Raw genomic sequence first — 14624 nt, forward strand, 5'->3', positions numbered from 1 at the left:
CATAAAGATAGCAATTAAGGATGCTACATGAAACTCCCATTTTGTAATCAGATCAAATGAAGCAAACAAAACGTAAAGCAATCCAGAAAACAAAAAATACCCCTGAAATACTGAAAGAAAAGCGAGCATTTTAAAATCTTGTACCGGCTGCTCTACTCCAAAACACATTCTTCAGATGCAGGGGTAAAAAGACACTGAAGAATTGGAGCTCTTACTCAAAACCAGCATTTTTTTTTTCTTTCAGTTTTATAGAGAGAAAGTACTCCTCTGGCATGACATTTAAAACTCTTAAATGCTTGGCATTGTGACATTTAAGAAAATACCATTTCCTCAAGACTTACTTCTTGGTACAAAATCTAGACATTCTGCATCACCCCAGTGGATGGGTAAGGATGCTGGTATTTATTTTTAAGGCGTCACATCACAGAATATTTTACACTTGATTCAACTTAACTTTCTTGAAGGAACTGAAACACTGAGTTAGTGCTCTCCAAAACACAGCCCTGTAATCAAAACCCTAATGTCGCCATGAAAAAACGGTACTTTGGTTTAGTTAGATCATTTTTTCTCTTCAGCTAGACTGAAGACTCTTTACCATCTCTTTACTGCTACTATCTCTAACACTAAGAGCACCTGTTACAGTCCAAAACAGTCTCGTTAACTATGGAAAGTAACTAAAGCACATGAAGATTTAATATGGAAGTGCATGACAGAACACACTTCAAATAGCCTCTCTCTAGCCACCCAGAGGGGGAAAAAATTCAAACTAAATAAAATCATAAAAGCCATTGCCCAGTACTATTGCACAGATAGTGCTTTGTGAGCCTTCCTACAGACTACCTAAAAGAATGCAGATTGTGAAATCAAAATAAGAGACTGAAACACAATGATGATGTGCCTGGCCAAGGTACTATCGCCTACTCAAAGAGGAACCCTAGAACACAACTCTGCTGAGCTGCAGAAGCAAATGGAGAACTGTTTACAGCCAAACCAAAAATTTCTCACTAGAAAAGGAAAAATTCCAGGATGAAGACAGTACTTCCCTTGAAAAGCACAGCTATGGGAAAACTGTTCTGTTTTCACAGCCTGCCCTGTGGAAGTTGGGGACACCAACACCAAGGTACCTGTTGGTAGGGATGACATGGCATCATCCAAATTTAGGCATATCTCAGCCACCTTCAATAATCTCAGATGCTGGTGAAAAGCATCCAAGAATTTCTTTGAATTCAACAGCTTGGGACAAGAAGGACACATACCAGAAGCACACAGTTCCGAAATACATTGATATTTATAGTGCTGTAATAATCTTTATACTTCCGATATTTGAAATAGAGCCCAGGCTACTGCAAAACTTTGGAGGTGGGCAGGAAGGCTCAGCCTCCTGGGTGTTGAGGCAGTGGCAGCAGGCTGTGTGCAGCACGGGTGCCCCATAGCAGGCAGATGGGGTGCACTGGCTGGTGCCCCGGAGAAGAGACGCAGCTGGAGGAACCATCTTACCTGCCCACTCACCCCGAATCAACACCACCTGGTCAGCACTTGCCATGCAATGCAGCGGAGATATGACCATGCTTAATGTTCAACAATATAGCTCAACACTAAAGGGCATATAGGTTTGTTAAATGTGAAAACAGGAATATATGGACCATGATTTTATGTTTTCTTTTAGGTGGGATTTTTTTAATTTTTTTTTTTTTTAGCCTTCACATGCAGGTACCTCCACACAGCAATGAAGGAACACTCCAGTGATGTATTTAATGTCTGTCTTGATTAAAAGCAGAACGCTGTGCTCAGCTCACTCAGATTCATGCAATTATATCTAATTCAGGAATATTCAGACAGCTGTTAGATATTAAAGAAAATGTTCACTAACTGATGAATGAATTATTAATCCACATCATACTGGGATTTACACAGACACACACTCTCACCCACAGCACTTCTCCATTCTATATTCATTCATTTAACTTAGGAGCAGAAAAAGACTGTCCAAATTTTGATGGGTAAAACATACAACAGAATAATAAATAGCAAACAATACAAAAACAAATTATAATTCAAAAAATATTTGTTCATGCTACTCATCCAGTGGCTAAGAATATACTTAGTGCAAGTCAAGATCAGTTTGTTTTTCAAACAAAATGAGATCAAATAGTATCATAAAAATAAATCCATTATTATTCAGTATTATAAAAAAAAATAGAAGATATCTCAAGTTGTTCCTTTCCTTGGCTAGTAATGCTGAATTGCCATCCTCATCATCTAGAAAATAATTTTATTTTAAAAAATGAACAATTCACCTTTTCCTAAAATTATACCCAAGGCAGTTGGAGCAATCAGAAGACTGTATGGTGAATGCACGTCTTCAGACCTGCACGCCAGCAATTTTGAGAATTTTGGAATGTTAGGAAAAGCAACTTCACTAATGATTTGATATTGAAATCTTCCAAGAAATCCTTCAGATTGAAGCAAACTATTTGACAGAAAGTGTATTGTGCAAATAAATAAACCTGGAGAAACAATGCCACTATTGTTCTGGCTTGGTTTGTCAGAAGTGTCTTCTTCAATAGTTACTACACTACTTAAACAGCAGCCACACTATAAAACACAGAAAACACTTCTACTATTTATATAGTAGTGCTCTCTAAAGCCATTTTTATACCTCCTCTTCTGTAGCAGTCAGTCATTTACAGCCTCGACCCAGATTTAACTCTGACCTTACTCTAAGCTGGAAGCATCTTACAACTGTTACATTCAGTGCGAAAGGTTATAAATATCTTTGAAATGCTACAAAGGAAGAAAAAAAAATTGAAAAATGTTTGTGGCTGCCTTCATAGGATAAAGGAGCAGAAAAGGGCAGAAAATAGTTTTAGCTTTTGTAGTTCATCTTTAAAATATGGCTGTTAAACATAATACAGTCGGAGAGGCACAGTCAAGTTTATCTTACACAAATGCAAGAGTCCAGATTCCCTAGACAAATGCACAGAAAGAGAGTTTAACAATAGCTTTTAGCCATATATAAATATCTATGGTGTGTGTGAAGGGGGTGGTTTGTTTTTTGGTGGTGGTGTGTATTTTTTTTTTTTTAAATTGACAGTACTGGACTTACCAGGTACCAGCACAGTCTCTTCTGAGAGTTAAGGACTCCAAGGAGTTTCCTATGTATTTCAGAATGCAGGAAGGCCTCCCCAGACATCTTCTTTCTCACGTCACACTTTGCACTAGCAGCCAAAACTGCCCTTGAGGTTGCAGAAGTACTATTTTTGGTAACTCTAGTACAGTGCCAAAGTTCAAGAATTAAACAGAAACTTTGAGTGACATGAAATTAAAACCAGATTTTTTTATGGCATTTGTCTTCTAGTAGGTTTTTCTGATATAATTCCCTATTAAAACCAAACACAATACAGTACTGAAACATAGTGCTGTAAAAGGAAGGAAGATTTTCTCACTAGAGTATCAGTTCAATACTAGATCCTAGCAGTAGGCTTCTAAACTCATCACTTGCTGAGTGAAGTCTTTCCCGTGTTCTGCATTTTTTACATCAATACAAAAATGCCGTTTCTCCCTACATTTCCTTTGTCTTAATGTGTTTTTGTACTGTGAAATTACATCTATGCACTACAAAAAGAAACAGATCAGAAGTTAAAATTACAGTTGTAATCTGAAACCACAGATTACACCTTTTAAACTGAATAACAGAAAAAGAGGGTTTTTACTACACTAGAGGAACACTGATGACGAGGAAGGAGTTCAGAGCATTTCACTTCCAGCAACTTAAAACACTAAGCATAAAATCACTTCAACACAGTTCAGCGGTCCATAACTGGAATTTTAGAAGAATGGTTTTGTTTTGCTTTTTAAGTAGTCTTGTCCCAGAGTTCACAATAAATCTAGCACACTGATTGTACTGAAGGAAAATACTGACAGCCTAACCTGTGCCAATAACCCAAGTCTTGCTAGAGATAAGCAGGAAATACCGGCAAAAGAGGAAGAACTGCCAAAGAAAAGCAAGGAAAAGCAAGGAAGAATTCGCAGTGAGAACCTTAATGGTCAGTGTCTTCCAAATCACCCTTACAGATGCAGAAAAAGCAGTGTGAGGCAAATACACTGTAACATAATGTACATTATAGCTGTGCTTTCAAAAAAGAGAAACAGAAGCAACAAACTCCCAAAAGAACAAAATCATACAAGCCCTCACATCATTTTCCTTCCAAGCCTTTCTGTTATAATTGTACTTCTACATGAAAATGAAAACCAAACACCTTATTTACTGCTATACCACTGTATCGTATTAGTCTTACCTAAACCTGTGTGGCTAAGTTGTTCAAACAGAGTCCAGCTGTGGTCATCAATATAGTGGTTCTTCAATATCAACAGCTGACATACATCCCTGGCTGTTATATCACTTGGTACTTCCAAAGCTCTGCTAGTATCATCTTCACTGTACACTTTAATTACCTGCAATAAATAAAAAGGCTAAAATATCCATAAGTTTAATTTTTGATTCAGTTAGTCCAAATATGTTGCGCTCTCAGCTTCATGACTGAGCCAAGAACCTATACACATAGGATTCAATACTAAAGACAGCCATTTCTCTCTAATGCAATCGTGTAATTGAGAATAAAAGAGCTAAGCAAAGCATATCCCACTTCTAAATTTGGCTAGTGGACATCCCTTGCCACAGGACACTGGACAGACTGGTGAATTCACTTTAAAAAAAAAAAAAAAGCAATGGAGAGGTAAATAAACCCGGTGAAACTGTATGTTCTCATATAAGCTAAAGAAGAAACCACAGAGGATAAACAATGAAACTCAAGAAGTCTATCAAATCTTTCTATAGTTCTGCAGTCATAAAGTTAGAATTAGTTCAGACAACAGCAATCAGATTCAAGATGCTCACAATTCTATAGACAATAAAACCAGATGTTACAGAGCTGCTCCAAATTTTGACAAGCAAGAACTGTAACTATGAGTAAAAAAAAGGCATATATACATACATACAGCATCAAAAATGTCATACAGGGAAAAGAATTACCATCATATGAGGATCAGGAAAGTAAATAAAATGTTCTAGAAGAAGTACATGCAAAAAACTCACCACAAAGTAGACAATTTTTATCATGGTTTATTTCAGTAGTTTTTCCAAGTTTCTTTATTCTATTAAGTATGGGGGGGGGGGGGGGGGCAGGGAGGAGGCAATACTAACTCACATGACTTATTCTTGTAATTTTCAGTTTTAAATTTCAGTAAAAAGAATTATTTTTCAACATTGGTACACATTTAAGTGTCCATTAAATTCTTGAAGAGGTGAAGCTAAACCAGCTTACTCTTAGTTTCAAATGAAGAGACTGAGGAAGTCTTATTGCATAGACTGTTTGAAAGAAGACATGGCAATTTAGGTATTTTTTTCTGTATTTTCTTTCTCTGAAGGAGAATGAATCAAATAAATCAGATGAATCAGTGAATTGGATGGAATTGATGCAAATCACTAGCGCTCTGTCTTCTTGAGCTCTGCACAGTGACTGATTCCATTAGAGGCAACACAGAAGGGTTTTTTTGTATAAGAGTAAAAAATAATTTAATATTCCTTACAGCAGCCAAGAAGCTCAATACTCTTTAATTTCCCCTATTTCTCATTTTTTAAAAGTAGACAAAACAGAAAAGAATAAAAATATTGAGGCTCCTGACAAAGAATCAACTCTTATCTGTGGCACTGTATGTTGGAACAGTAACATAGTTCCTAAAATAAAACAGATGCTTGAGATTTTATTATAAACATGAACAGGCAGGTAAACATGAGCAGTAGGTACAGAAGATTTGATGCAACATTAAACATGCCATAAAAGTCTTCCAGAAACACACTAAGCGATCGAGTCTGGAATGTATCTTTCTTACTCTTTTTATTTTCAAACAAGCATTTTCACCCAAAAGCCACTCAGTGACATGAGAATGCGAAGTGAACACAAGAATTCATCTTTAAGAAGGATTTATTCCCCAATATTTACATTTTCCAGTAGTGTGAAGTAACGCTGAACAACATTATTCCCTCTCTACCAAAACAGTACCAGTTTGAATGTCCATCTGAGTGTCCACCCCCAGCGCAGCGCCTGCTGTGTACTGTGTCAATGGCAACAATAAGCAGCTCACTCGCTAGTGACAATCTGGTTACAACAGCAAGGAACTCAACACAGGTTAAACTACCCTGCCTACCTTTTCTGTGCCAAAGTACAGACATCCTCAAGACAAAGGGCACCCAAGATATTTTAAATTTATTTCAAAAATCCTCCTCTCAGTTTATTCAATTTATCCATATTCATCAGAATACACTACACATCTCACCTGAACTTTATTCACAAAACCTAAATATTATTGTAAACCCTTCCTTAAACAAGACACAAGTTCTTCCTTTAAAGACAAACAAGCATCTTATTGTCAGCCAGTCCTTAATTGCTACCTCACTAAACACATACTCATTTTGAGCATCTAATGAACTATCAGCAATGTATTGTTGCCCTAACTTGTTACAGCAGCTTCTTCTCTGGTTTGTGCTGAAGTTGGCAGGAAAGTGAGTAAGGAGCTGCAATTGCTTCTCCTGCCACCTGCTTCCCTCTCACTAATGGCAAAAATAATAATAATTAAAAAAAAAAATCAGCTCAGTTCACTCAGGGTTTCCAAACATCAGAACAAGGAAAAAAGACTCCATTTGAAAACCACATAGAGATTAAAGCACTCTGATGGCCTTACTCCTCTCCAAAACCTGTTTTTCTCTATGGAATTACATATACAGTAATTCTGTTGCAAACTTTGGCCCTGCATATTAAATCAGCAGGAAGTCCACGATGACTTGCTTTAATATTTCACCTAATAAATGATGACAGCTCAAGAGTTCCAGACAAGGTTCAGCCACCCTTGCCATGACACCGATCTCCAGGATACGGCAAACATTAAAATCATACTTCTAAAGTGGTAAAAATCTCTTTCTACTCATGAATGAATCCCCTCAAAGCAGAGTTTTCCAGGGAAAACTTGCAGACCTTGGAGAAAGTTGATCCAAAGTTTCCACAGGCCTAAGCTACAGTGCAGTACTTATATTTAATACAAAAGGCAAAAAGACCACATTGTTAATTGAATTCAATGATCAGTGCTGACAAAGCAGCCATGGTTGATGGCTATGTTTGGTTTTATAAGATGTCTATGCTCTGGTAGCATTTCCACTGCTAACCAAGTGAGAGTGGTAACCATGCAGCCTGCTTGCAGTAGGGTCTTGCTCCAAACACACAACTTAAATTCTTACTCCAATCACACAGAAATGATGTTCCGCAGTTCAGGATAAACCAGCATGAATTATTTAAATTCCTGTAGTATTTACAAGGATTCAAAGATGAAATTAAGAGGTGTCTGGCAGGGTATGCTGTGAATGGGATGGAGGCCTGTACAAGTGAGCAAACAAAACAGCATCCCATCACCTTCAAACATGTCCTACTCTAGGGAGCACTGAAGGTCAGAGACAGTGTCATTACCTTCTCCAGTAAGTCTGTGTCAGGCTGAATCTAAAAGATTTTACAGACTGAAGTGCTGTAAAGAAAAGAGACACTACAGAAGGGGAAAGGAAAGGAGAGAATTAAAGCAACTTTCCTGTTATTGGACTAGATGACTGTTGTAGGTCCTTTCCAACTGAAATATTCTATTCTATTTCTCAATATTCTCACAATAAAGCCAGGGTGAGAATCCATGCCAGCACCCCAGCTAGGGACCCTGCCAGCACATACTAGCAACTACAGTTTTCTCCAGGTACTAATCAAGTTAGGTGCTATGCTTGTTTTACAGCAAGAGCACGTACAGCCCATGCTGAGGCCCTTGGTGGACAATTTTTACAGAAATTCTTTTTAAAAGGGTTAAAAGTCACAGTGCAGATGACTACACTCTTACTGCAGAAGAAACAGAAAAAGACTTTTTAAAATGCTGAAGACAGCAACACAAGTCATGATAATGAGCTGCCTGCAGCCATTCAACTCAGGGAGTGGGAAGCCTTGGAGGTGGCCTTGGACTACAGGAGCACAGCTAAAACAAAACAAAACAACACAACAAAAAATCAACTGAAAAAAACCCCAGAGTTTATATTCTCTGTGAGTATTCTCACTCAGCTTTCTTAGTACAGGGAAATAAATCCTGCACAAGTCTAGGACAATGAATCACTCCAGCTCACAGCTATGACATGAGCTACCTTATAAAACACAAATGTTGTGCCCTTATTCTCTTCCTTGCAAGGGATTCAAATACAGCAGGGGACAACAGACAGGCAGTCACCTAACAGACCCTTCTGAACTTCTGCTACAGTTTTAGTTTAATGAATTGCATGTGATAGTGTAAATCTCATCAGTTAGAGTGACCTTTGAGGGGTTTTTTAATTAGAAAAAGTTGCTCAGTCTGTGCTTTCTGCTGTGTTTGAAGCAAAGTCTCTTGTAGGACTTGCTAGGAATGTATTTGCTCCAAGGGGAATGGATCAGATGAAAAAGGATAAATTTTAAATGACATTTTTTCCTTAGAAATACATTACAATAAATACTTCTCTTCACAGAAGTAGAGTGTGCTCCAAGAATTAAAAGATGGTAGGATTATGCTAAACATCCAGTTACGCTGACCTCCAACAGAGATGAGAAAGCTTGAGTGACCACTTCTTTATTTTTACTAACTGTTATAATCATGCATTAGGCTGGCCAGTTATTCCCACTCTCTTACATTTTTTTCTCCTGAAAATTTCACTGAAAAGTGGCAGAAGAAAAGAGCTGCTAATCGAGAACAAGCTGTCATTACAGTTTTCATGACCATACACTCTCAAGCTTTGTTCTAAAGCAAGCTATTTAACTTCCCTTGACTATACCTATTAGTAGACAGAAAAAGCGTAGTGCTCAAATATTCTCCTGTCTACTTTATAAATACAAGGAGATTTTACTTCTTCCTAAGGCCAGAAAAAGAAACATGTCAATAGCTTCCATTTAAGCCATTGGAAGTAAGAAATTAACAGCTCCAAGATCCTCTTACAAGAGGAAAGCATCAAGCTGAGCACGACAAGCATTAACCATTTTCAACGCCTATGGGAGCAGACAAGGAGGTACAGCTTCCCCATGTGTCCTCCTTTCATTTTTCAATATACTAAAACTCAGCTAAGATCCCACAAGTATGTACAATGCATCCTTATCCCTCCAAAAATGATTTTGATAAGAAATGTTGCTTCAAAATAAAATATAGTGTTGTATTTCACTAATCATCTGAACTCGTAATGTAAAAATCAATGTTGACAAATATAACCTAGTATCTAACACAGAAAAGGAAAAAGGAGACCCTAGTTTTTATATTAAAAAATAATCAGAAGGAGCAAAAAAAAAAAAAAAAAATCAGAAACTGTTTAAAAGAATAAGTAAAAGAGTACATAAGGTAATCAGTGTGGGAGGAGGTAGGAGAAAGAGAAGGCTGGACTCTACTCCCCCAAGTCTTCTTCTACACTCAACTGTCATCTCCACTACAATAATTAAATAGCGTGTTTAATAGACTTTTAAGAGAGGGTGTCCAAGTCTGATTCTTCAGAATCTTCAAGCCATCTGTTTTGGAAGTTCCAATCTGCAGAAACAGCACAAACATATGGAAAGACCATACCCTGCACCAAGGAATTTCAAATTTCAAACTAAGTCATAATGTGCAAAAAAAGCCAGGTAGATCCAACAGGAAAAGAACCACCCAGCACATGGAGTCCATATTTATGTGCCTATATCAAAATGACCTGACATTTACATGATTCTTAATGCTCCTGTATAGCCATTAAGACAGCGGATGGTCAATACCTTTTAAAAAAAAAAAAAAAAAAATCAAGCCACTTTTATTTATAAAGATATGAGCACCTAACTTTAGTTTATCATTTCTACAATTATTTTTACCCCATGAATAAAACATGGCACATTTTGTACTTACATTACAATTTCAGTCACGTTTATCTCAAATGCACAGTTATTGTATGCAAAACTAGGCCTTAAAAAGTCTTACACTCCAGGGTGCCATACTTCCCCCGAGATCCTGCCTGATACTGCGCTAACCTCTGTCTTTAGTGATAACTAACAGGCTACTTGCCTGAAGCATTCATTCTCCAGCTTCCAACCTTGCTCCCTGCTAAACAAAGTTTTTTGCTTATTGATATTGGCAGAGGGTAGGGGAATTTGGAGTGTATTTGAACTATGATGGAAGTAATTGGAAATTTCTAGCATTTTGAAGTATTTTATGACTTCTAAGCAATAGTCTGTCTTGGTTTTAGAGAGAATCAACAAAATTCCACATTGATAAAAATATTTAAGCCCAGGTGAACTCACAATTAGTTAGGGAAAAAAAAAAAAAAAGCATGTTAATAAAGTTTACCATCTTCATTATCAGGTGTGAATGCAAGACTTCCCTTTAAATATCCCAGACTACAGTTAAGAGGCCAGCTTCCAGTATTTCCCCCAAAGGGAAGATTTCCAGGCCAAAGGGAAGATTTCCAGGCCAAAGGGAATCTCAGTTTGGAGAAATCTACATGTGTCATTAAAACCAAAAAAAACCAAACAAAAACCAAACAAACAAACAAAAAGGTGCACACAATGATAAACTGTAGCTGATCATTGTAAAGCAACTATTTTCTTAGTCACCACCACAGCAGCTTTCAAAATTTGTCCTGTAAATGCCCCTTTGAGGAATGAACGCAGAGAACTGAAGCACAGACACAAAAACAACAGAGGATTTGTTAATATTTCAGGCATCCAAATCCAAAATCGTGGTCTTTAAGCCTCTCAGCCTCTCTGCTGAGAAGGGTTCACAAGGCACCACATGACTTCTGTGCAGACTTGTCAATGCATATAATTGGGCAGATTCGAACTGTTACCCAGGGATTAGGGACAATTACCTGGAAGCCTGTCCATAGGGAAAGAGGGCAACTCTGAGTTCCAGCAGGTGACCCAAAAAACCAAATTTATGTAAAATACAGGTCCAGTGAATCCTGACTTCTCATCTGGAACGCAGTACAGCTTCAAGAGGTAGAAGGAGCACTGCTTTCATGCAGACAAATATACAGGATATACATACAGTAGTTTAGGTGACATGAGCATTAGACTCAAAATTTCTGTCATGCACAGGCTCCTTGTATTCCTGCCAACTTCAGGAAGGGAAATTTTAAGATCCTGTTGCCAGCAACATTTTCTGTTCTATAGCTCCAATGTTCTAGAATACCTTGCTTTCCTGTCAGGGTATGAAACAGAAAATTTATATAGGCAGATTGGACACTTTAGAAGTGACATGAAATGAAATGAAACTGTCATCTTCTTCAATAAGACCATCAAGACTACTAATGAAAAGTTAAGCACTCTGTACAGCTTGTGAAGCCATATACTGAAGACTTGGAAGATCAATTTAAAGAAACCGAAGGTAAGCCAAGTCACTGATTACAAGGACAGCAAACATCAAAGAACGAAGTAGCTGCCTGAAGGAGGAGGAGCTGTTCTTTCGAGTGACCAACAGTGAACTTAGTATACACTTACCCATTATCAATAGATTGAGGTACGGTCACACAAGCACTAAAAGATATAAAAACACTAATAATCAATTATGTCTGTCTTGCAACAAATCAAAGTGACAAGAAAGGAACAGTAAAGTCTAGGAAAGTTGCCTACCTTTCCTAGCACAACCTAGAAAAATCTCATATTGTTTCCAAAATCTAACCATTTTTAAAATGACATTTCAAAGAGCAAAAATAACGTCAATTTCCAGCCTTTGATAAGACCATGGACAAGCTCCATTTCTCCAGCAATTCATTAATTTGCTGCCTCAAAACACAATGAATGTTTTTAGACCTAAATATTCTGTTAGAAGGTATTTTTAAAAATGTTTAATTTCAGAGTAACAGTATGCGCACATTATCAACTAAAACAATTTCTATTTATTTTCTGTAGTAGTCTTCTTATAGTTTACTATGGCACTATGGCAACTGTCTATACTATATAGCTTATACAGTCACTCCCCTACCCCAGACTCTTAGTACAGACTCCGTGCCCTACCTATCCAGCACGAGCTGACCACCCCATGAACAAAAAAAATCACACACAAAAAAATGATTAAATAGCAATGTGAAGAAGTCACCAAAAAATATCTGAAATTACCTATAGGCAAAAAAGATACAATTCTTAGTTTTAAAATATGCATCTGCCATCTGACTTTGGGCAAGCCGGTATTAGTCCTTTGGTTTCCTTTTTGTAAAATGGGGTAGGGGAACTGAAAATCTGTTTCTGTACAGCAGGGTAACAGATTGAACTCATTAAGATTTGTAAAGCACTTAGACTTTCTCATATGACTACTGCTTTAGATGTGTAAATACGCTGTATTATGAAAAGGGAGGTTAAATTATGCAGATCTCCAAATTATAATAAGCTATGTGCAAAAATATACCAGCAAAGTTCTTTCAAATGAAGGTTATGACAATCACATTATGATATTAGAAAAAAATGGCAGAATGAGGACAATGCTGACATGCAATCATCTCAAAGACAGTGACAATAAAACTGAAGAGAAACAAGGCTTGAAAGACAACAGGGAAGTTAAAATATCATTATTTAATCCTGAATTTGATAGATTCACTTTTTCAATATTGGTCAACAGAAGCAAAAGAGTAATAGAATAGTTATAGAAGATTTCATTTTTCTGTATAAAACTGAACAAAAGGCAAGGTCTAGAGAAAGCAGCTGCCACGCTTTGGACAATTAACTCATAGTGTAACTACTTTTAGAGCAGAAAGTGAGATCACTGCTAACTAGACACGATAATTACATGACACTTTGCTCAAAAAGTTACTATACTTGGAGAATTAAATAACAATAGCTACATTGTGAAGTTCAACATACTGTAAGAATTGCAGGAATAAATAACATGTAGAAGATTAAATATAGAAAGTGAAAGATTTATTACCAACAGCCAACAAAGAACCAAATTGGTGGTAAGAAATACAAAGGCATCTATAGAAGTAAAAAACCACAATAAAGTCCTTAAAAAGAATACACATTTGTAAAGAATGGCAGGGGTGGATGGGACGATTTATTTAAATAGAGTATCAAATTATTCTGCCTTACCAGAATTTTTTTTCAGACTATGGAGATTCCAAACAAAAGCAGCTAAAGGCATTTCAAGCACAACTGGTAAGGTGTGTATGAATAATTAGAAAGTTGTCAGGAAATTTAAAGATTAGCAAAAATTTCAAGTAGTACAATTCCATAGAATAGCAGAAACGAAAGAAAATTAGCAGGTTTGCAAATCATTAAGCAGTCCAAGGATCTCTTATACAAGATAAACACACTGCAGAGCAGCTAAATTATTTATTTGCATTAATTATTCACAACAGATATGGAAGAACATGTTCCCAGATCTACTCTTTATAGGTGAAATAAAATTGCCAGTTTAAATAGAGGAGACACTGGAAACGAAAGGACAAAACCCAAATAGTTTAGAGAAGGTTATACAGTCTAAAATTTAAAGAAACTTAAATGGCAAACCCCAGTCTATCCTAACATCAATAGAAATGGAGTCTTAGCCTCCACCTATTACTTCATCTGATATGCATAGGGTATTAACTTCTGTTCAGTCCTGAGAAAGAGGAAAAGCCCAAGGCCTATTGCAGCAGATTGATTTTGGGGTGTTGCATTGTGAATTTGTGAGTCACTGTTGCCCAGCCCATAGGTAAGAATCTTGTAATGTTACCTGAATCTGTCTCTTCCTAGAAGAAAATCCACTCTTAAATTTATGAAAACTTTTCCTCATCTTGTTCACAGCAGTTACTAGAATGATTTAGAGTAATCATCCCGCTTCTGAAAAATCTCAGTGGGGTAATGCAGCTCACATTGACTGGTATCAATAACTTTTCCCAAGCTCTTCAAAGGAAGAGCTATTATGAAGATCAAACAGTTATGGAGATAAATAAACAAAATAAAGATAAACTTCGAATGAATGGTTCATTTTTAGAACAGCTGGCTATAGTCAAGTAATTTCAGACTCTTACTTACACTAACCTTTAAATCAGAGTGGAGAACCCATGTCTTATAAGCCATGATAAAAATAAGTCTTAGTTATTTTTTCATTACGTTATTGAGTAATGCTAAGTGTGTACATTAACATCTGACACAAAGCTATTTGAAAAACCCCTTGGCCCTGGGAAAGGTAAAAGGTTCCCTAATCCTGTCTTCTATGTACCACTTACTTACAGACAGCTAATCAAATATAGGTCACTTCTCAACCTCAGTGCACAGTACACACAGCTCCCAGGTTAATCTAAACCTAGAACATAGACATGTAGATCTCAGTTAGGAAGACAAGAGAGTTTTACATCTTCCTATTCACTAAAAACAAATAAATGATGATGACCACACAGTGAAACTTGGGTAAAACTCTTTAACCAAGGGAAAGTAATTGTAAAATTCAGTGGAGAACACTACATAATCCAACTTCCAAACAAGTACATTCGTATACAAGCTATTCTCCCTTTTAGCCATGCATCATCACCTCTTAGTGCCAGAATCACCATTCTCTATCACATAGTTCAGTGTATCTAACCAATGAAGCTCACAGTA

General features: G+C 36.9%; 1 protein-coding gene across 1 annotated transcript in view; it reads right to left on the minus strand.

Moving 5' to 3' along the window:
• GRB14 (growth factor receptor bound protein 14) overlaps positions 1-14624 on the minus strand; it is a 69213-nt gene that overhangs the window by 26665 nt on the left and 27924 nt on the right. The window contains exon 3 of the mRNA XM_086465398.1: positions 4299-4455. Within this exon, the coding sequence (XP_086321524.1) occupies positions 4299-4455 (157 nt within the window). The remainder of the gene's footprint in view (positions 1-4298; positions 4456-14624) is intronic.

This window comes from Leptosomus discolor, chromosome 5 (genome assembly GCF_034619465.1).
Source record: "Leptosomus discolor isolate bLepDis1 chromosome 5, bLepDis1.hap2, whole genome shotgun sequence".
NCBI classification, from domain to species: domain Eukaryota; kingdom Metazoa; phylum Chordata; class Aves; order Leptosomiformes; family Leptosomidae; genus Leptosomus; species Leptosomus discolor.